The sequence below is a fragment of the Corythoichthys intestinalis genome, chromosome 16 (assembly GCF_030265065.1).
Source record: "Corythoichthys intestinalis isolate RoL2023-P3 chromosome 16, ASM3026506v1, whole genome shotgun sequence".
NCBI lineage: Eukaryota > Metazoa > Chordata > Actinopteri > Syngnathiformes > Syngnathidae > Corythoichthys > Corythoichthys intestinalis.
Window position 1 is genome coordinate 46,966,312 of NC_080410.1, and position 22,043 is coordinate 46,988,354.

The following is a 22,043-nucleotide window of genomic DNA, read 5'->3' on the forward strand; positions in this document are numbered from 1 at the left end:
AATTCTGTATACAACTTTTATGCCCTTCACCGCCCCGGAATTTTGTTGTCCAAATTATGTGATTTGGTCAAGAATTGTAGGACTACATACATTTTGAAAATTTGTTTTTTTTCTTTTTTTCAATCTGTGAAAAATCGGCGTTTACGGGCAGATGGAAATTTTTTCGGGGTTGTTCGAAAAATTCCCTGCGACGCGTGAAAATTCCGGTCGTTTCTACATTCAAACGGTGCCGATCGGTCAAATGGTTCGGGCTGTGCGGCGTGCTGAAGAAATCCCATTCAAAAAAACAAAAACAGAAAATTCTGTATACAACTTTTATGCCCCTCACCGTCCCGGAATTTTTGTTGTCCAAATTATGCGATTTGGTCAAAAATTGTAGGACTACATACATTTTGAAAAAAAAAAATTTTTTTTTTTAAATCTGTGAAAAATCGAACGTTTCGGCATTGTTCAAAAAATTCCCTGCATCGCGTGAAAATTCCGGTGGTTTCGATATCCGAACGGTGCCAATCGGTGAAACGGTTCTGGTTGTGCGGCGCACCAAAGAAATCCCATTCAAAAAAATGATCGCTGTAGTGTGTAATGGCAGTGAATGAGTTCAACACCTAGCTTTAAATTCCAGACCTCACGTGAATGACATGGATAACAGCAACATTTTTGACACGTGATCTGGGATCAGTCCCTTCTACGAACCAGGTCACAGGTGCTCTGTTTACATGAGAGCCGAACACAGATGGACATCCGAAAGGAAGCGGAGGTCTCCTTCCATCTGCTAGCAGATTGTCCTGTTAGTTCCCCCCACTGGTTAACCTCATACGATAGCGACGGGAGGAGAACACAAAGGAGTCAGCCATTTATTATCGGCCTTGACCACACTGGCTTTTGACATTACGTGGATTTGGTATTTTTAAATTGTGTGTTGAGAGAGCCAACGGGAGAATGAAGGTGACATACTTGGGGCTATAAACAAAACAAAGCACAAAGACTGTACTGCTTTGTAATTCTGAAGTGGTCAGGGCAGTTCTGCTGGAGAAGAACAGCAGAAGTTGTTAGTGAAGCACAAAAAGAACTGGCCAAAAATATATGATATGATAATAATATGATATCGACGTCAACATCGGACAAGACGTGAAATTGCATGTTATCTACAGTCGTGTGAAAAAATTAGGACACCCTATGGAAGCCTGTGTGTTTTCGAACACATTTGGTCATATGGATATTTAATATCATTTTAACAATATTAAGAGATTTAAGTAATAGAACTAAACGATTAAAACTGAAAAAAGATTTTTAAAAACTTTATGTAAAATGTAGTTTTAAATAAATGCAATTTCTGTTGAGGAATACATTAGGACACCCTCACATTCAATCCCACTTAAAATGGCTAAAATCACACACAAGCAGGCCCGGAGTGACTAATCGGGAGCTTCTGGACGATTCCAGAAGGGCCGGCCGGCCAGAAGGGCCGGTCCGGGTTTTATTAAAAAAAAAAAAAAAAATTACACTGTTATAATTTTTTGTTTGGTATTTATTTATGACAGTGTCACTGAGTATAACTTACATTCTGTTACCGCTGTCCCTGTGGGCCGTCTTAAAAAAAAAAAAAAACAGTATTATTTTTTTTTCCAGACTCATCCTCACGTGTGCAGACGAAAAATACAGCATGCAGCTCCGCCCCCTAATTGTAGTCTGTATTGAGCCAAATTAGCTGCTATCTCGGTGCTCGGATGGATAAAAAGAGCTAGGGTGGCGCTGAAAAATAAGAATTAAAAAGAGAAAAGCACTCGTGAAAGAATCGGCAAAATGCGCGAAAATAGCTAATTTTTTTCATGCAACGACCTTGCTGCCTCAAACTACAGAGGATTACAACGAAAGTGGTAAGGCCAGATGGCGAATAAAATGCAACTTGCACCGTGTGATACGACAATATGTAATTGTGGAAACTTTGGCTTCTTGTAGCACCTCACAAGGGATATGTAGCAGCAAGCATTAGCCATAATGAACACACCACAGGTGCAGAGCTGGAAGGTAGGATTGCCATGTCGTTCAGCGAGTGAACATTAGAATTAATATAATCAATTACGTGGTGTTTTTAAAGTGGAAATGGAACATGGATAATAGTATCATTAGAAGTTGTTACAATGTGCAATACGTATTCTTTATTTTTCATATTGTTATGTTGCTATGTTTGTTTTATCTGTAAGCACTCATTTTGTTAATAGTTGATGTTGCAGAAAAGGTCTTATTTATTCATTTATTTTAGGGCGGTAATTAATTTTTTTAATGAATCACGTTAAAATATTTGACGCAATTAACGCACATGCCCTGCTCAGACAGATTTAAATGACAGTACAATGACATGCCCACTTATTGTGTTTTATGGAGTTTTGCCGCCCTCCGCTGGCGCTTGGGTGCGACTGATTTTATAGGCTTCAGCACCCATGAGCATTGTGTAAGTAATTATTGACATCAACAATGGCGGGCTAATAGTTTATTTTTTGATTGAAAATTTTACAAATTTTATTAAAACGAAAACATTCAAAGGGGTTTTAATATAAAATTTCTATAAGCGGTACTAACATTTATCTTTGAAGAACTACAAGTCTTTCTATCCATGGAGCGCTTTAACAGAATGTTAATAATGTTAATGCCATCTTGTTGATTTATTGTTATAATAAACAAATACAGTCCTTATGTACCGTATGTTGGATGTATGTATCCATCTTGTGTCTTGTCTTTCCATTCCAACAATAATTTACAGAAAAATATGGCATATTTTATAGATGATTTGAATTGCGACTAATTACGATTAATTTTTAAGCTGTAATTAACTCGATCAAAAATTTTAATCGTTTGACAGCCCTAATTTATTTTTCAAATGTATCATTTAATATAGTTTTTTTTTTAAATCCATTTTTAAATTTGTTCAAAATATGTTGTGTTGCACTTGTTAAAATAAAGCCACCTTGTTAAACAACCATTACCTGCACTGAATTGGAATACACAGAATTACAGTACACGGCTTTAGAGAACACTGAACACGTGTATGCATAATGACATAATTTTAAATGAGTGGGCCGGTCTGAGGCATGAAATTCCAGGGCCGAAAATGAGTCCCACTCCGGCCCTGCACACAAGTGTATCACATCAGGTGCACATAATTAGAACATCATTGTGTTTGAAGGAGGCTTGCCTTATTTAAACCTTACATTTAATTTGGTGTGCCCCTGACTGTTGAAGTGAGAGGAAACACCATGGTGAGATTAACAGGGCTTTCTGAGGCCTTGAGAAAGAAGATTGTAGACGCTTATGAGTCTGGTAAGGGATTTCAAAAGATCTCAAAAGAATATAAAATCTGCCATTCCACTGTCCGGAAAATAGTCTACAAGTGGAGGACATTCAAAACAACTGCCAAGTTGACTCAACCACATTGAGCACGGAGAAAAGAAAGAAGACCAAAGAACTGTCTGAGGACTTGAGAAGCAAAATTGTAAGGAAGCATGTGCCATCTCAAGGCTAAAAGTCCATCTCCAAAGACCTGAATGTTCCTGTGTCTACTGTGCACAGTGTCATCAATAACTGTAAAGCCCATGGCACTGCGGATAACCTCCCTAGATGTGGATGGAAAAGAAAAATTGACGAGACATTTCAATGAAAGATTGTGTGGATGGTGGATAAAGAACTTCGACTAACATCCTAACAAGTTCAAGCTGTCCTGTAATCCGAGGGTACAACAGTGTCAACCCGTACTATCCGCAGGCGTCTGAATGAAAAGGGGCTCTGTTGTAGGATACCCAGGAAGACCGCACTTCTGACCCACAGACATAAAAAAGCCAGGCTGGAGTTTGCCAAAACATACCTGAGAAAGCCAACGTCTTGGAACAATGTTCTCTGGTCAGATGAGACAATAGTAGAGCTCTTTGGGAAAAGGCATCAACATCGAGTTTACAGGGGGAAAAAAACGAGGCCTTCAAAAAAAAGAACACGGTCCCCACAGTCAAACATGGCAGTGATGTTTTGGGGTTGCTTTGCTCCATCTGGCACTGGACAGCTTTACCGTGTGCATGGCATTATGAAGTCTGAAGACTACCAACAAATTTTTCAGCATAATCTAGGGCCCAGTGTGAGAAAGCTGGGTCTTCCTCAGAGTTCAGGGGTCTTCCAGCAGGATAATGACCCAAAACACACTTCGAAAAGCATGAGAAAATGGTTTGAGAGAAAGCACTGGAGACTTCTAAAGTAGCCAACAATTAGTCCAGACCTGAATCCCAAGGAACACCTGTGGAGAGATTAAAAAATGGCAGTTTGGAGAAGGCAACCTTCAAATCTCAGAGACCTGGGGCAGTTGGCCAAAGAAGAATGGTCTAAAATTCCAGCAGAGCATTGTAAGAAACTCATTGATGGATACTGAAAGCAGTTGTTTGCAGTCAATTTGTCTAAAGGTTGTGCTACCAAGTATTAGGCTGAGGGTGCCAATACTTTTGTCCGGTCCATTTTTGGAGTTTTGTGTAAAATGATAAAGATTTTTTATTTTTATTTTTTTTACATTTTCTTTTGTGTTTTTTCATTGCAAGCAACATTAACGAAGATACAGTGTGGCAAATAAGTATTTAGTCAACCACCAATTGTGCAAGTTCTCCTACTTGAAAAGATTAGAGAGGCCTGTAATTGTCAACATGGGTAAACCTCATCCATGAGACAGAATGTGAAAAAAAAAAAAAAAAAAAACAGAAAATCACACTGTTTGATTTTTCAAGAATTTACTTGCAAATCATGGTGGAAAATAAGTATTTGGTCACCTACAAACAAGCAAGATTTCTGGCTGTCAAAGAGGTCTAACTTCTTCTAACGAGGTCTAACGAGGCTCCACTCGTTACCTGAATTAATTAATTAGTTTCTGTTTTTTTTCCCACATTCTGTCTCTCATGGTTGAGGTTTACCCATGTTGACAATTACAGGCCTCTCTAATATTTTCAAGTGGGAGCACAATTAGTGGTTGACTAAATACTTATTTGCCCCACTGTATTCCTACCAAAGCATTTGTAATTGCAATCATTTCCCGGGAGAACTTGAGCTTTATCTGACATAATTACAGTGGTGCCAATACTTTTGGCCAGCACTAATAAATGGGATTACTGCAGGACAAACTCAGTACTTGCCAGAAATCCTTCTTTCAAGTTAATGTACAGGCATCGTAATAGGGGTAAGTGGACTTTTGCGTAGGATCAAATTCATAATGTAGACTGCACTTCTCGTTCTCCTGGTCAAGAAAGGCCAGAAAGTGCTACACATAAGCGTGTTATTTTACGACAACAACAAAGGCACCCTTATCTCTTCCCCCTCCCTCTCTGGATGTGAGCGCAAACATGATGATCATAGACCTGAAATATTAGATTCGACAAACAACATGTGGTGACAGTCGGTCACTGCTTTTGCCAGGTCAGTTTTTTTTTCTCTCTCCCAGATTTCCTCAACGGCAAACCCGCTGAACTCGTCGTGCACAGAGCAGCCATTGAAAGGGCCACTTTTCAACTGAGGTTGCCTTTACAGATGTAGCATCTTATCACAAAATATATTTACACTAGTAGGAAGGCAAATTAGGCAAAGACATATTTGGCCAAAAATAAGAGTACTAATGTACACAAGGTCGGTTGACAATGATCTTCTATGACATGGCCAAAATCACTAAATAAGAGAGAAGTTATAACAGCTGGTGTATAGAATACGCTACAGGTTAACAAGTTGAACTGCTTTGCTACCAAACCAGACAACAAAATGGTTGTTTAGGCTCCCATGTGAAAAAGATTAAAAGGTAAACCACAACTAGAAACAAATTTCCTCTGACCTGTTGATATTCCTGGCAGACGTCAGGTTGGGCGAGTGTGTTGGCAACCTGCTGGAGGTGCGGTCCCAGGAGCGCTTTGGGGCATCCTCCCAGCACGGCGCACAGAACCATGAGGGCGGACCACGGGTGGGACGCTGAAGGAGGGGAAGTCACGTGATCCAGGAGCAACTTGAGGAAGACTTCAGGTGGGATGAAGGTGCCCAAAAGTTTAGCGGCAGCCTGGCACTGCACACAAACGGTCCAGCAACACATGTAGACAGACAATACCACAATTGCTATTTAATTCATTTTTTTGGTTCCATTTTGATTTCCTGTTTGAATATCATTTCAAAATAGTTTTATTAAATTAGTAACAGAAATTAAAAAAAAAACAGTTTGGATAGTAGCATAGAACAGGGGTTTTCAACCCAGTCCTCAAGGCACACTGTGGGTCCTGGTTTTTGTTCCAGCCGATCCAGCAGAGACAGTTGAACCAATGAGGCTTCTGCTAAAACAAGCCACACCTGACTGCAATCAACTGATTGCACTTGTAAAACACCAGATTGGGGAAAAAGTGTTGTCATCTTGTTTGGTAAGAATGAAATCCTGCACCCACAGTGTGCCTTAGTGGAATAGGTTGGGAACCCCTGGCATAGAAGTTGAAATAGAATACAGGGAGTTCTGTTCCTATGTTGGTGACGTAACCTTTGAAGGGAATAGTATACTTTCCCATATTTACTGTTTGACTTACTTTACTCTAACACACCCAATATAAAATAAATAGCATTTAAATCCTAGTTTAAGAAAAGAAGTACAATATATTTGAAGTATGAGTAGTTGGACTTAGAGTGATTGGAATTTGCAGTGCCAAGACAATGGGCAGATAAGAGCATAACAACTACAGGATGCCTGCTGACTACGGAACCACAACGCGCGCGTCATGCAGCTGACAGAGCGAGATTGACGCTGACGGAGCAAGACAAGCAGGTGATGGCCAAGACATCTACAAGCCCTTGTTTGGACCGTCAAATCCAACCATCAGCTCAGAACATTGGCGGGACAGCCTGCCTTGCCACAAGGAAAGCCTGATAACAAGAAGACTCCGCAGCTGAGATTTGAACAATCAGCGCTCCTTTTGCGCTAAGGTTGAAAATCTCCAATTCTGTATGCCTTGTCAACAGTGACGTACGGACTCCTCTGCCCAATCTGCAACAGACAATTACCTTAAACAACAGCCAAACACACCCTTCTTCCGGCCCATAACCCACTCCACAAAAGCCTTCAAAAGTTCAAAAGACTGAATTCTTTAGCTAGCGCTGTTTTTTCTCTGGAATCTTTTACTGACCTGTGATATGGTGACCCTGGATCTAGCCTTCCTCTTCGTCGGGGTCTCTTTGCTGTTTTGCCTTGCTGTCTGATTAACGTCGACTTGGAATAAATTGTCAACTTGTGTTGACATACATGGCGTCTCAAATAAACTTGATTTACTTCATTATTGTGTTATCATTCAATACGTTTTCTTGAGTGCCATTTAGTCCAGTGACGTCAGATTGAAACAACTTGGAAGTCGGGGTAGTTATTTTTTTCTCAGACTTCGTGACTTGGACCTACCAGTTCGAGTGGCGTTCTAATGATATTTTCCGAGTCGGAGGCCGGAAAAGTCCGACATCATCTTTGTTGTGCTATGTTTTTATATTGACGATCAGCAAAGGATGTAACTAACAAAAGGCAGTTTACAGTGTGGGCTATAACGCAGCCATCTTTTTTCCTCTACTATTTGATCGCTTATAGGAAGGCAGGTTCGCTGGAGGTCAAAATGTCTTTGGATGGCCAAAATAAAAAAACACCTCATCGCGATCAGCAATCATTGTTTACATTTGCTTGGAACGCTTTGAGGTCGGAACTGGTACCATCCGAGTGGGATAAATCCGACTTCCCACTTCTCTGGAATGCAGCATAAACAACAAGCTTGTCTAATAGATATCATATGTACATAGAACTAGATGCAAAATGACAGACTCGACTGTGTTAGCAACATTGAAGTATTGATAACTAGTTGCGTTAGTAAACAGCCGCCATCTTAAAGCAGGAGACTTCCCTTGTAGGCTGTTGTAGTGAACCTTCCAAGCGAACCTAATTAACTTTTTATCTAAAATACTCCTAAATCAGCAAAATCTTGACTTGAATCTATCTTCAAAACAGTTTTAAAACTTTCACATGTCAAAAGTAGACAGAAGGGCAATTATGGAATAACGGGAGCAACTTTAACAACTTTAACAGTTGATTCGCAAAATCAAATGAATTGAATGTAGTTTAAAGCTGCTGATACAGAATGGGGACTTGAGTATTTTATTTACCGTTTTAAAATGTTAACTTGATACTGAAATAGTCGTTTGTTTAAACCTGAGAGGCTTTTTATACAATTTTTGTAACTAATGCACGAAACATTAAAAGCATCAAATGGCTTGGGGAGTTTGTGGGATTTTCTACTGACAGTTTACAATATTAGTTGCACGTTTTACTGACTGACTATGCCATTTCTGTTTGTTATTTACAATGTTTTGTGTTTGTCACTGAATAAACAGGTCAGTTTCTTGTTACCAACCATTGTGTGTTATTCAAACTCACCTAATTCAGCTGGCTAGTTGTTATCAAGAGTACTAAAACCCTTTTCAACATGAGTCTGACAACTAAGTAAGGAGGCTAAATAACTTTAAACTTTAATACATGCTCAGATAGGCCGGTATCGGATCGGACGTGCAAAACAATATCGGTATCGGATCGGTGCAAAAACCTGGATCGGGACATCCCTACTGTAAATACATATGGGCAACTATATCAGACTCACATTGATGACCACATCTCTCTCAGAGTCAGTACAGGCCCGATAGAGGAGGGCCAGTAGAGGCTGGAGGTGCTGCGTGCTGTGGTCTTCCGCGTGGAGCAGCAGAACCGACAGCAGCTGGGAGGTTCGGACTCGAGTCGGGACCAGCCAGTCGCTCAGGTCGTGGCTAATGGCGGGCACGAGTCTGTACAGGTTCCTCACCACCAACTCTCTACAACCCAGACCTGGCCGCTCCACTGGGGAAGAAAGAGAAATTATCGATGGTATGAACTCTGCATAGCAACAAGTCATTTAAGTGGTGATCCTGCAAAATTGCCATGCCAGAGTCACCATAAATTAGTTAAAAAAAAAAATGTACAAAAACTTTTACAGGCTAGACAGAAAGAAAATAAATCAGAGGTGTGCACAGGGGCAGGATAAAACAAGCTCTTTTCTGGTTAGGTCTCAATGTTGAACAGTGACCTCCACGCACTGGGAGGCCCTGCAAATTTATGACGACAAGAAAGAAAAAGGACAAAATAAAAGAAAAGGGGAGGGTAGCTTTTCCTTTCCTGTCCTGTCCCCAGGCAAAGCTTGTATTTGTGGCAGTATTTGCACAAGCTTAGCACTTTTAGCACTGCCACACACACACACGCACATATTTAACCTGGCAAGCTATAATGACCATGTTGCTTTCACACTTGTTCCAAGCCCCCCCAGCCCCAGGGGCCGTAAATGTCTCCGTCCTGGCCGGAGCCTGCACTTTAAACGAAGCAGTTGTACTTACATGTTTTTTTGTTTTAAACCGTGTGTAAAAACCTCAGACAGTTGTAAAAAAGAGGATTTATCGCAGCCAACAACGGAAGTTTCTTCTCTGCATGAGAATCATATTTTACTGGCGTGCCACAGGTGTATTGTCTCGGATCGGTGCTGTCGGTACTGACCTCCCGATGGGTAAAAAGGAGGCGGTGTGAGGAGAAAGTCCATCTTGTCCTTGAGGTCTTCCTCGTTCTCTTTTTCCCACTGGGCGCCGACCTGCCGCCATAAATCTGCCGCCAAGAGTCTGCAGAAGAAATCCAGTCATCACCTGTTTGAATCTGAGAAAAGTTTGTGGGAAAGCTGACGATAGATGTGGGAACCTCTAGGTCAGGGGTGTCCAAACTTTTTGCAAAGGGGGACAGATTTGGTGTGGTAAAAATGTGGGGGGCCGACCTTGGCTGACAACCTTTACATAGAACAATATATTTAAGCAAATTTTAGCAAGCCATTCTGTGTCACATTTACCTCATTATCTTTTTTAATTACCGTATTGGCCCTAATATAAGACCACCATCTTATATTTTTGCATTGAAATAAGACTGAAAAAGTGGGGGTCGTATTATATTCGCGGTCTAGACGTTATACCCATTCATGATGCTAGATGGCGCCAGATATCACTGAAGCGATGTTCTGTCATGACAAATCTCAGCTACTCTCAGGTTTAACCAGTTTGCATTATTTTATTGCAATGTTTTTCCTTTCAGATTTGTTTCGAGACTACAGTTACAGTAAGACTTCACTTTGATGGTTAATGCAGTTATTGCAATTTTGTTATTTTATCAAAATAGATTGGTTCATTTACATTTCAAAAACCAGAAGCCATTCATTTTCGAATGTGATTGCACTTTATTTAAATGTTCAGATATTAAGATTTGAATGAGGCAAAATAACATGCTTTTTCTCTCAAATATATTGTTATAATCATTTGTTTCAGATGTACTGTCATGATTTTCTGTATAAAAATTAATTTGGTGTTCAAAAAGTTTTTATTCAAACTTGAGTCTTGAAAAAGAGGGGGTCGTCTTATAATCAGAGCCGTCTTATATTCAGGCCAATATGGTATTCGATCAGAATAAAAGCTTCGAAGATTCGTTTAATTGGAGTGGCGTTGTAATGGTTTGTTTTGAAAGTGTATGCATTTAGTGTAATTTATTTGGGTGGATACACTGTTCTCTAGTGTGAAGGAATCTGACTTTTTAGCCAGATTTCTGGAATCAAGCCAGCTGAACCGCCAGAACTGTGCTGGCGCGGCTCCAACGACCCATGCCGGCGAGAGTCAGACAACCCAGCCAAAAGGCCAAACTCCGCAGCGGAAAAATTACCGCCTTCATTTTTATTTATCGTGCGATAAATGGAATTATTGCATATTGCGACAGGCTTAATTATACCTTCAATTGAAAATAAGTTTGTCATTTTCCAAGATGACAATGCATCATGCTACAGAGCTAAAACTGTTAAAGCATCCCTTAGAGAAAGACTCATCCAGTCAATGTCATGGCCTGTAAATAGCCCAGATCTCAACCCTATTGAAAACCTGTGGTGGAAATTGAAAAAAATGGTCCACAGCAAGGCTCCGTCCTGCAAGGATGATCTGGCAACTGCAATCAACGAGAGTTGGCACCAAACTGATTTAGAATTTTCATCAAGTCCATGTCTCAGAGACTGTAAGACAGGGGTGTCCAAACTTTTTTCAAAGGGGGCCTTATTTGGTGTGGTAAAAATGTGGGGGGGCCGACCTTTGCTGACGTCCTTTACGTAGAGCAATATATTTAAGCAAATTTTAGCAAGCCATTCTGTGTGTCATGTTTGCTGCATTATTTTTTTTTTAAGTAATAATTTCAACAATCTCGCAACTAGCCTTATGGCGTTCTCTTTCGACTCTCGGGCTCTTGCGAAATACTGCTCCTGTGAAATTAAACTAGCTTCAAGTTGCTTCAATTTCTTGCTGCCTGTAATCTTGTCGTACAGGTCAGCATGTCTTGTTAGGTAAAATCGCCTCACATTGAACGCTTTAAAAACAGCGACAGTCTCTTTGCAAATGAGGCAGACACGGTTGTTGCGTATTTTAGTCAAGAAATAATCCAATTTTCACCTATCCTTGAAGCGTCGGCTGTCGCAGTCAACTTTTTTTGTTGATTGTCGCCATTTTAGAAATTTGGGAGTAAAGGGTCACACGGGGTAATGTTGCTTGAGTGCTGCTGCCTTTTAGTGGGTAAATGACGAGCAGCATTTAGTGTGTAAGCTACCTCATATGCTGGTGGCAGTACTGCTGACCAATTTATTAAGACTGTGTGCAGGTCAGATGTCATTGATTTTATGACAGAGGCTGGGGGCCAGATGAAATTTGACCACGGGCCGCATTTGGCCCCTGGGCCGGACTTTGGACATGTCTGCTATAGGTAGTTCACGGGACGATACGATTCGCAATACAAGGCTCAAAATAACGATGTGACAATACGGCGATATAACAATTATCTTTTTGTTTTTAAATTCAATTGTGCTTCATTTATTAGAAGAAAGCAGGAAGCAGGGATGGCTTATGGGGGACCATAGACATCATCATTATTGACGGGTCAGCTCGGCCATGCACTGCGCAACTCCTTGAAGCAGGGGGCCGCCCACATTAAGAGGAGCTGTTCACAAACACACTCACACAGCGAACTAACGGTGGATTTCGGTTCAAAAAGTACGAAAGCTGCACCACATACAAACAGGAAGGATTGTCTCAGGAGTGATTTGTTCTAGGATTCAAGATAATGATTATATTTTTTCATACCATGCATGCATTTTGAAACGTTGTGGGAAAAAAAATGGAGAAATTAGCCGCTGAGGCATTGGCATCATAGTTCGCAATATTTACTAGGGCTGTCAAAATTATCGCGAGCTACTAGTTTATTTTTTGATTGAAAATTTTACAAATTGTAATAAAACGAAAACATTAAGAGGGGTATTAATATAAAATTTCTATAACTTGTACTAACATGTATCTTTTAAGAAATACAAGTTTTTCTATCCATGGATCGCTTTAAGAGAATGTTAATAATGTTAATGGCATTTTGTTGATTTATTGTTATAATAAACAAATACAGTACTTATGTATGTATATCCGTCTTGTGTCTTATCTTTTCATTCCAACAATAATTTACAGAAAAATATGGCATATTTTATAGATGGTTTGAATTGCGATTAATTACGATTAATTTTTAAGCTGTAATTAACTCGATGAAAAATTTTAATCGTTTGACAGCCCTAATATTTACATAAAATAAATGCTACCTGAACATTTTTTTTTTTGCTTTTAACCAAGACTGTTTTACGTCCATACAGTGCCTTGCAAAAGTATTCGGCCCCCTTGAACCTTGCAACCTTTCGCCACATTTCAGGCTTCAAACATAAAGATATAAAATTTTAATTTTTTTGTCAAGAATCAACAACAAGTGGGACACAATCGTGAAGTGGAACAACATTTATTGGATAATTTAAACTTTTTTAACAAATAAAAAACTGAAAAGTGGGGCGTGCAATATTATTCGGCCCCCTTGCGTTAATACTTTGTAGTGCCACCTTTTGCTCCAATTACAGCTGCAAGTCGCTTGGGGTATGTTTCTATCAGTTTTGCACATCGAGAGACTGACATTCTTGCCCATTCTTCCTTGCAAAACAGCTTGAGCTCAGTGAGGTTGGATGGAGAGTGTTTGTGAACAGCAGTCTTCAGCTCTTTCCACAGATTCTCGATTGGATTCAGGTCTGGACTTTGACTTGGCCATTCTAACACCTGGATACGTTTATTTTTGAACCATTCCATTGTAGATTTGGCTTTATGTTTTGGATCATTGTCCTGTTGGAAGATAAATCTCCGTCCCAGTCTCAGGTCTTGTGCAGATACCAACAGGTTTTCTTCCAGAATGTTCCTGTATTTGGCTGCATCCATCTTCCCGTCAATTTTAACCATCTTCCCTGTCCCTGCTGAAGAAAAGCAGGCCCAAACCATGATGCTGCCACCACCATGTTTGACAGTGGGGATGGTGTGTTCAGGGTGATGAGCTGTGTTGCTTTTACGCCAAACATATGGTTTTGCATTGTGGCCAAAAAGTTCCATTTTGCTTTCATCTGACCAGAGCACAGGTTTTTTATTTGTTAAAAAAGTTTAAATTATCCAATAAATGTTGTTCCACTTCACGATTGTGTCCCACTTGTTGTTGATTCTTGACAAAAAAATTAAATTTCGTATCTTTATGTTTGAAGCCTGAAATGTGGCTAAAGGTTGCAAGATTCAAGGGGGCCGAATACTTTCGCAAGGCACTGTAGCTATAAAAAATTAAGGGATTTAAGCATTTATTCACAAGCATTTCAACATAAAAAGCTCTTTGTTGTGGTAAGGCGGTGCCACAGTGAACTAAAAGACGAGCTGCACATTCGACATACTTACGTAAAAAAAAATGCTACTTGCACGTTTTTTGTCGTTGTTGTTGTTGCTTTTAACCAAGCATCGAGACGGTTTTATGTCCATATCTATGAAGAATTCAGGGATTTAAGCATTTATTCACGGTATTTCGATGTTAAAAGCTCTTTGTTTTGGTAAGGCGGCGCCACAGTGAACTTTAAAACGAGCCGCACATTCGACATATTTACGTAAAATAAATGCTATTTGCACGTTTTTTTTTTTTTTTTTCTCGTAGGCACCATCTAACTTTGCATTACTCTAACACACTTGATATAACTAATCAGGGAATACAATTGTTTTTTGTATTTACTGTTTCACTGTTTGTATTACTCTTACACACCCAATATAAAATAAATAGCACTTATACCATAGTTTAAGGAAAACAAGCAGAATATAGACACACAACGCCTTCTTATCACGGAAACCCAACGTGTCAGTCATAAGCAAGATTGACGCACCAACTCCTGCAATCAGTTGTCGCGGACAGTCCAGAACAAATGGCGGGACGCTCTGTCCTAACACAAGGATCACCAGAGAACGCCCGATATCAAACTGATAACACAACTGACAAGACTGTAAGAGCCCCTTTGACGCTGAGGTGGCAAAATCAAACAACCCTTGTAACTCCCGAATCCGCCTGTCCAATCCACAAACAGACAAAAATCCCAAACACACCCTTCTTCCTGCCCACGGCCCGCCCCGCGAGAGCCTTCAAAAGACTAAATGTTTAACTAATCGTTGTCATTTTTTCTCGAGAACCTTATGTTGACTTCTGATATGGTGACCTTGGAACGAGCTTGCCTCCCAGCCTAAGTGTTTCTGTTTCACCTTGCCGTTTTGATCTCTGTCGACCTGAATAAATTGTCAACTTTTAAGCAAGCCTTCTTTAAACCTTTCAAAATGGAGTCAGTCAAAAGGGTTAAGGCTAAGGTGAACGCGAGGAGTTTGCCCTTCTAGCTGGGGTCCCACCGGCCTGGGTTGTCGGAGCTGCACCAGCGCGGGTCCGGCGGTTCGTTTGGCGCGATTCCGGTGGTCTGGCTAGAAAGTCAGATTCCTTCAATCTGTAATTAACAACACTGTTTGTAAGTATCTTAAAATTAGATAGAAGTGACACAAAATGAACTCACTGCCAGCCATTGACAACGATTTACTTATACTGGAAGGACTGGCTGTGAATGCTAATCTTCTAGTGCCATCGAGGGTGCTTGAAGTCCAATCCATTTTGACTGGAAGGTTCAGTCAAAATTACGGCTAAAAATCATCCGGCCCACATGAGATTTAATTGCGACAAATGTGGGCCGCCAACCAAATTGAGTTTGACACCCCAATGGAAGATTTTAAGTATCGATATGGCGGAAAACACTCAGGTGACTTGAAGTTCCGCTCTGAGACCCCCAATTTGGCCAACTTTCAAAATTGTCCGATATGCATGTGTGATACATCATTGGAAAGCTTAAAATCTCAATTTTCTGGGGGAAGAAAAAAATTGAACAGCAGGGCATGTTTTAAAAAAAAATGTTTTTTAAACAGCAAAACCCTATCTGGAGGTGAGAACACACGAGAGCAGAATTACAGACGCCATGACTTTAACTAGCTATTATGGCGTACTTACCTTGTTTCGATCCAAAAACTCCATGTAGCATGTATCACCGAGTGTCAAGACACAGCTGCGAATGGCCACAGCTGGATTTTTGGGGGACTGTATGGGTGACACATGGTAATATAACAAGGGTCGCGATGGAGAAATCGCAGACATCACGGAGTGGTCGAGATTTCCTTTTTCATATATTTACTTTTTTAAACTTTTTTTTCAATTTTTCTTTGTTTGGATCAATTATTTATCATCTAACATATTGGGGAAAATGTGACAGTAATGGAAAAAAATACAATTAAGCGATAGTTATGAGGTCGATATCTGTGACTTTTTTAAAGACGCCAATTTTTTCCATTATGACGTAATTTGTTAAAAAGTTTAAAATATGCGAGTAAATAATTTTTTTAAGTGTTTTTTTGTTTTTTAAACTAAATATTAGACATCAATTAATGATTCTAATGTAAGAATGACAGACATTTCGAATAATAAATATAATTACTTACCTTCTTTTTATGGCTAGGTTGAAACAAAAGCTGTTGCACAATGTCTGTAAACGGGGGTTTTCAGGGTAAAATGGACAAATGAAAAATACTTCGGGGGCTTAATGCGCTATGAATCTGCAATGGCAGCATATAGACATATTGTTCTATCAAACACGACAGTTGTTTTGGCTTAAAATACCTCAGTTTCTTTTAAAGAGGAGTGCAAGAGCAGAAACTGCATTTTTCAGTCTTGTCTGTGTTTTCCGCCATATATCAATTCCTGGTGCGAATGTATTGATAACCTTTTGGGCTACAACACCTTTTCAATATATTGTCACACCCGTATTATTGACTGGTCATGCAGAGTGCATTGTGAGATACAAAATCACTCATTACTTATTTACATCAAAACATTTGAAAAACTCTTTTTAGCCTGTTCACAAATGTATGGCGCAAAAGCAAACCTTATCTCAGGAATCTCATCAGTAACACCGCTTAGTAGGAGCGGAGTGAGTTTGTGGAAATAGGAGTATCTGTCCCTCAAGTTCAGTAGCCAATCACCGACGACTACTATCACAGCTTTTCTGACCTGCACCCAAAAAAATTGCAGGGTTACTATTGGACTCTCGTGACAAGTTGCACTGAAGGATTGGTGTTAGGAATCCCAACCTGTGGCGCGTCATCAAAGAGCCTCTGTGCCAGGTGAGAGAGGACGTCATCCACGTTTTTCCCAGTGCCGTGCTGAATGACCGCCCCGGTGGCTTCGATGACAGAAACACGCACTTTGGAGTGCTGATGAGCGATTGTCTGCATGAGAGGCTTGACTAGACTTTCAGCTTGCATGTGGAAATGCTCTGGAGAGGCAAACATACAGAGTTAGATGGTGATAAGTGTCCAATCCAGTTGGACTAGGAGGGCTGAAGAGATCGATAAAGCGGTTAAGGGGGGATAGAAAGGAAAATAGAAAAGGACAGACAGAAGAGGAAAAACAAGCAGCAACAAAAAAAATACATTACATGCCTACACAAACTATGAATATGGTAGAGCAGGGGTCCCCGACTTTTTTTGCACCACGGACCAGTGTGATTTGGGTCTTGTTTTTCACGGACCGGTGTTTTGACAAATTTTGCAACCCATCAAAAACTGCAACTATGCGGTTCTGCGCATGCGCGTAACATTAAGAATGGCCGCGAATGCAGTAATTCCAAAGTAAACACTACAAACTTTCTTTAAAGAAAGAAATATTAACTTACGTTTGATCGTGGATGGACAAAAGTTCTCCTCAGACCCATCCTGCCATGTTAGCTGCACAACACTAGCTCACCGTTAACACCTTTGCTGTGTCGTTTAGCATAAATTAAGAAGCCCGCTTCACAAAGATGCGATGTTGGAAATTGTAGCAAGGTTTTCAGTGTTCTCGTAGAGCTGTCAGGATATTCCGGAATTACTTTGTCTCAAATGTACGTTTAAGGTCGCCGTCATTTGCGATCTCTACAAGTTGATCCTTCTGTTGCACAGACATACTCGAATCACTTGGTTTATTCACAAATGGGTCACGAATCCACTCCTTCGCAGTTCGTGGGTCTTCAAGGTTATAGGCTCATCTTCTGGCTCGTCAGGTGCCCTTTTTTCGCCGTAAAAAAAATCTCTCCAAAGTGTGGGGGAACAAATGTGCTGTGCCCGGGGCTTAGTCATATGTTATTATGGAGGACCAGCGCACATAGATATATTAAAAATACAAAACAAGATGTACTGAGTGCAGTCCAATCAATGGATTTCTATGACGACGTTCTAATCTATACTGTAGTATTATATCTTGAGTAGACACGGATATTGATCTGTTAAGCAGAAGCACAGGCCAAAGTTAATTCGGACAGAATGCGGTCATTAATAAAATATTATTTCTGTGCGGCCTGGTAGCAAATGCGCCTCGGACCGTACCGGTCTGCGGCCCGGCGGATGGGGACCCCTGTAGTAGAGCGATCGTAAGCTAACTGTATTTCCGGTGAACACCATGTGGGGGTCCTAATGACCGAGGAAAAAAATGGGGGTAGGGGCAGTCATAAAGAGATGTGATTAGGTGGGGTGGAGCGTACACAAATCAGCAGTGTGAGGTGTAAAACCCAGTATTATGTGAATCAAGTGTGGATATGTTGACATCCTATTCTATGCTGCCTGATCGCTAATCCTGGCCCTGATAGTTTCTCTACTTGAGTGTGTCTAATTGCACCCAGTCCTACAGGGCCCTCCATAATTATTGGCACCCCTGAAAAAGATGTGTTTTTTAGCTTATAATATTTTTTTTATTCAAATAATATGGGACCTCAATGGAAAAAAAGAGAAAAATCCAAACTTCAATACAAGTGCATTCATTCAGTGGGGAAAAAATTCCACATAAAAAAAAAAAAAAAATATTTGACATCAAATAATGTGTGTCACAATTATTAGCACCCCTGGTGTTAATACTCTCATCTGACCAAAGCACACGGTCCCAGTTGAAGCCTGGGACCGTGTGTGTTTTTTGTGTGAGACCAAGATTGAGCTTTTTGGCAACACTCTAAGTGGGTCTGGCGTGCCACGAAAGATGTGCATGCTGAAAAGCACCTCATACCCACTGTGAACTATGGGGGTGGGTCAATGATGCTGTGGGGCTGTTTCGCTTCCAAAGGCCCTGGGAACCTTGTTAAGGTGCATGGCATCATGAATGCTTTGAAATGCCAGGACATTTTAAATCAAAATCTGTTGCCCTCTGCCCGAAAGCTGAAGATGGGTCGTCACTGGGTCTTTCAGCAAGACAATGACCCTAAACATATGGCCAAATCTACACAGAAATGGTTCACCAGACACAAAATCAAGCTCCTCCCATGGTCAAATGTATCGCGTTAACGGGCGGTAATTATTTTTTTAAATGAATCACGTTGAAATATTTGACGCATTTAATGCATGCGCGGAATGACCTGCTCATGCATTGCCTCAAACAGATGACAATGACGCCGTTTTTTGCACATTGAGAGCTAAAAGGCAAAGAAAGGCGAGTGGACACGGGCATTCATTGGACCGCGCCGTTTATTGGCAACTCCTTCACAACAAACATAAGTGTCATTAATGAAAGCACAACAAAAATAATATTCGTATCCCTCAAATAAAATAATGTACACAAAAAGGAAAAGCGCTTCAATCTGTATTAATGAGGCCCTATTCTCACACAGTTAAACAACAATGTAAAAAACTGGCATGCCCAATCAAAATAGCAATGCAAAATACGCATAAAACTTACTCAGACTTTAGTCATACTCTATTCAAACATTTCATTTAGCTCAACAAATACACTGGATGGCATTATTTAGTCACAGTATACAAACTATCAGAGGTCTCGTACGTTGTGAAGCCAGTACTCAAATGAACGTGAATCACAATAGACCCAGGCTGCGTTTCAATCGTGGTTTAAATGAGCCCTCGCTCACTTGCCCTAGCCACCACCCCCCGGGGGAATCCCCGCCGCCATGGGTAAGGGCCGTTCCAATTCCCAAAACAGTGAAGTGAACTTGGTGAGATGGACCCTCAGAGGGCTCAGTGATCTGAAATATTGGTGGAAATCGGATTACGCTACACAAGCACTTTATTATGCTTTATGTTAACACTTGTATATGCAAATCTGATGTTGGTAGATTGTTTTCTTCTTGGAGCTGAAATGCATGTGTGGCAGCTTAGCATTTTTTTTTTATATAGCGTTTTGACAGTTGCTGTCATATTTTCGGAATCAAAGCACACCGTTTACCGGAACAGCATTCTAGCCCTGAATCTTATACCAGAACTGCGTTCCTGACCGTTCTGGCACACTTTCACCCCTGGTTCCAACACGGTCAATTAAGTGGGCCGGTCTATCAATGACTCCTGGGCCACTCCACCCCTGCCCTCGTTTAAAGACTAGTATCCATCACTGCTGCTTTGCGGCAGCCTTGTGAGCAGGCGCCGTCCCCAGTTGGCATGGTAACGAAAGCTAAACTCAACAGTGAGAGTAAAGCAGAATGGAAGCAGAACTATTTTGAAATGTGAAAGAATCCCCGTCTTCCACTCAACATGTCATTAAAACTAAAATCAGTGTTTTATCAATACAGGGAAAGTTTAACTAACCTGGCACACAGTTGGCAAAGTTAACAGTGCATTTGCAGCTTTCTCTTTTGACGTCCGGGAAAGGGTCAAAGACGGTCCGCTGTAATATGTTCATCATTTCGTTTAAATAAGGCGCCAGCTGTTTGCCACACACTTCCACCGTCAGAGTCAACATCTCCGTAGCCGACAAGCGAAGCTCCTCCGACGGCTCCAGGATCTCTTTCTCCCCGAACCGCTGAGCCAAGCACGGCATGAGATAAGGCAACGACTCCTGCGGTTCGGGGACGAAGCGAATAAAGTCACTAATCAACAAAATGGCGATTTCTCGGCATCTTTCCATCGGATCTGACAGGCACTTCAGAAGAGGTTTGAGGAGGGCTGAGAAAAGCTCCTGTAAAACGGCACCGGAGAGCTTTTTATCCACCGTTTCTCTCTTAATTGACTCCAAAGCTCTCTTTCTCGTCGATTTGTTGTCTTCGCCGAGACAGTTTAAATGCCGGGCGAGTCCTCGTAAGACCTCCGAGGAAACATGTTGCTCTCTCGACGGCGTCGACGCCATTTTTGTTTTATGTTGCTACAGCAACCTGAAGAAACGTACGCTTGCTTCCGCTTCAAAATGTCAAATCTTTATTGACAAGCACAAACAGCCTGGTCTGTCTGAGAGCGCAATATTTGTTTTATTTCAATTATCACTTATGAAGATCTTGAAAATAATTCACTTTAAGTGTTGATTCGAGAAATAATAGGCACACAAAAAATGTATATTATGTAATAATAGCAATAATTTTGTCACCCGTGAAATTTCAATTAATCCATGCACAAAATCAAGGGCGTAGATTTGGTCTGAACATTGGTAGGGACGCTATAATAGCATAAACTGCATGTACACATTTTGGTCGGGATGGGATATTAATAAGATCAAACAGACTGGGTGAACAGGGGTCTGGGCAATATTTCACACGAATTGAGCCTAATTAATTGATATGCTAAATCAGGCGTGCTCATTCAGTTGATCACGATCTACCAGTTGATCGCATTTCTTGAGTGGGTAGCTCGTGGTACTCCCAATTAAATAAAAAATAAATAAATAAAAAAAACTTTAACAAAAGTCACAAAAGTGAGTAGACCCCTCACATTTCTGGAGATATTTAAGTATATCTTTTCATGAGACAACACTGACAAAATGACACGTTGACACAATGAAAAGTAGTCCGTGTGCAGCTTATATTATAGAGTTAATTTATTTTCCCCTCAAAATAACTCAAAATATAGCTATTCATATCTAAACCCCTGGCAACAAAAGTGGGTATACCCCATAGAAACTACGTACATCCTTAAATACGCAAATTGAATACTGCTTGTCATTTTCCCTCCAAAATGGTATGTGACTCGTTACCAGTACTTACTCTGAATAAATTGAAGAAACTACCAGCCGTGTCGAGTCGACTCTCTGCTCTGTTGATTTGTCATCCAAAACTTGGGGTGCGTTCAGGTTCGAGAATAGCACACGTACTTCTGACTCCAAGCTGTTTGTCCCTGCTCATTCAATTAGACAATGCTTTCCAAAATTTGGTAACGTTTCTGTGTTTGCTACACCTGATGCTAGCCTCGTTCCCATCTCCCACTGTCAGCCAGCAATAATTCTGCTTCCATCTTGAGGACGGCAGACGCTTTGAGGGTGACGTGAATTGTCGGGAAACCAGCCTACCTGCATGCAGCCCCTCGAGAGATGCGATGGAAGTGATTGTGATTGGCTGAGGGTTAGAGTCATGTGTCGTGGTAAGCCAATCAGAGCCGGTGATTTCACAAGCAAACCGGAACAGCGCGTGCGGCAAATACACACACGCAAAACAGATGCACAGGGTCGGGATGGCAGAGCATTCAGAAGAAAAATTGTCCCTTAAGAGGTGGAGATATAGACACTATTTCAAGTTTGTCGAAAT

At 40.8% G+C, this 22,043-nt stretch overlaps 1 protein-coding gene across 1 annotated transcript in view; it reads right to left on the minus strand.

Annotated features, from left to right (window-relative positions):
• Nucleotides 1-20,661, minus strand: part of LOC130931841 (dynein axonemal assembly factor 5-like) — a 76,003-nt gene extending 55,342 nt beyond the window's left edge. Inside the window, exons 1-6 of the mRNA XM_057860966.1 lie at nt 20,122-20,661; nt 16,657-16,841; nt 16,452-16,576; nt 9,593-9,711; nt 8,673-8,905; nt 5,846-6,070 (exon numbers count right to left, since the gene is read on the minus strand). Coding sequence (XP_057716949.1) covers nt 5,846-6,070; nt 8,673-8,905; nt 9,593-9,711; nt 16,452-16,576; nt 16,657-16,841; nt 20,122-20,659 — 1,425 coding nt within the window. The 5' untranslated portion in view covers nt 20,660-20,661. The remainder of the gene's footprint in view (nt 1-5,845; nt 6,071-8,672; nt 8,906-9,592; nt 9,712-16,451; nt 16,577-16,656; nt 16,842-20,121) is intronic.
• Nucleotides 20,662-22,043: the final 1,382 nt, after the last annotated feature.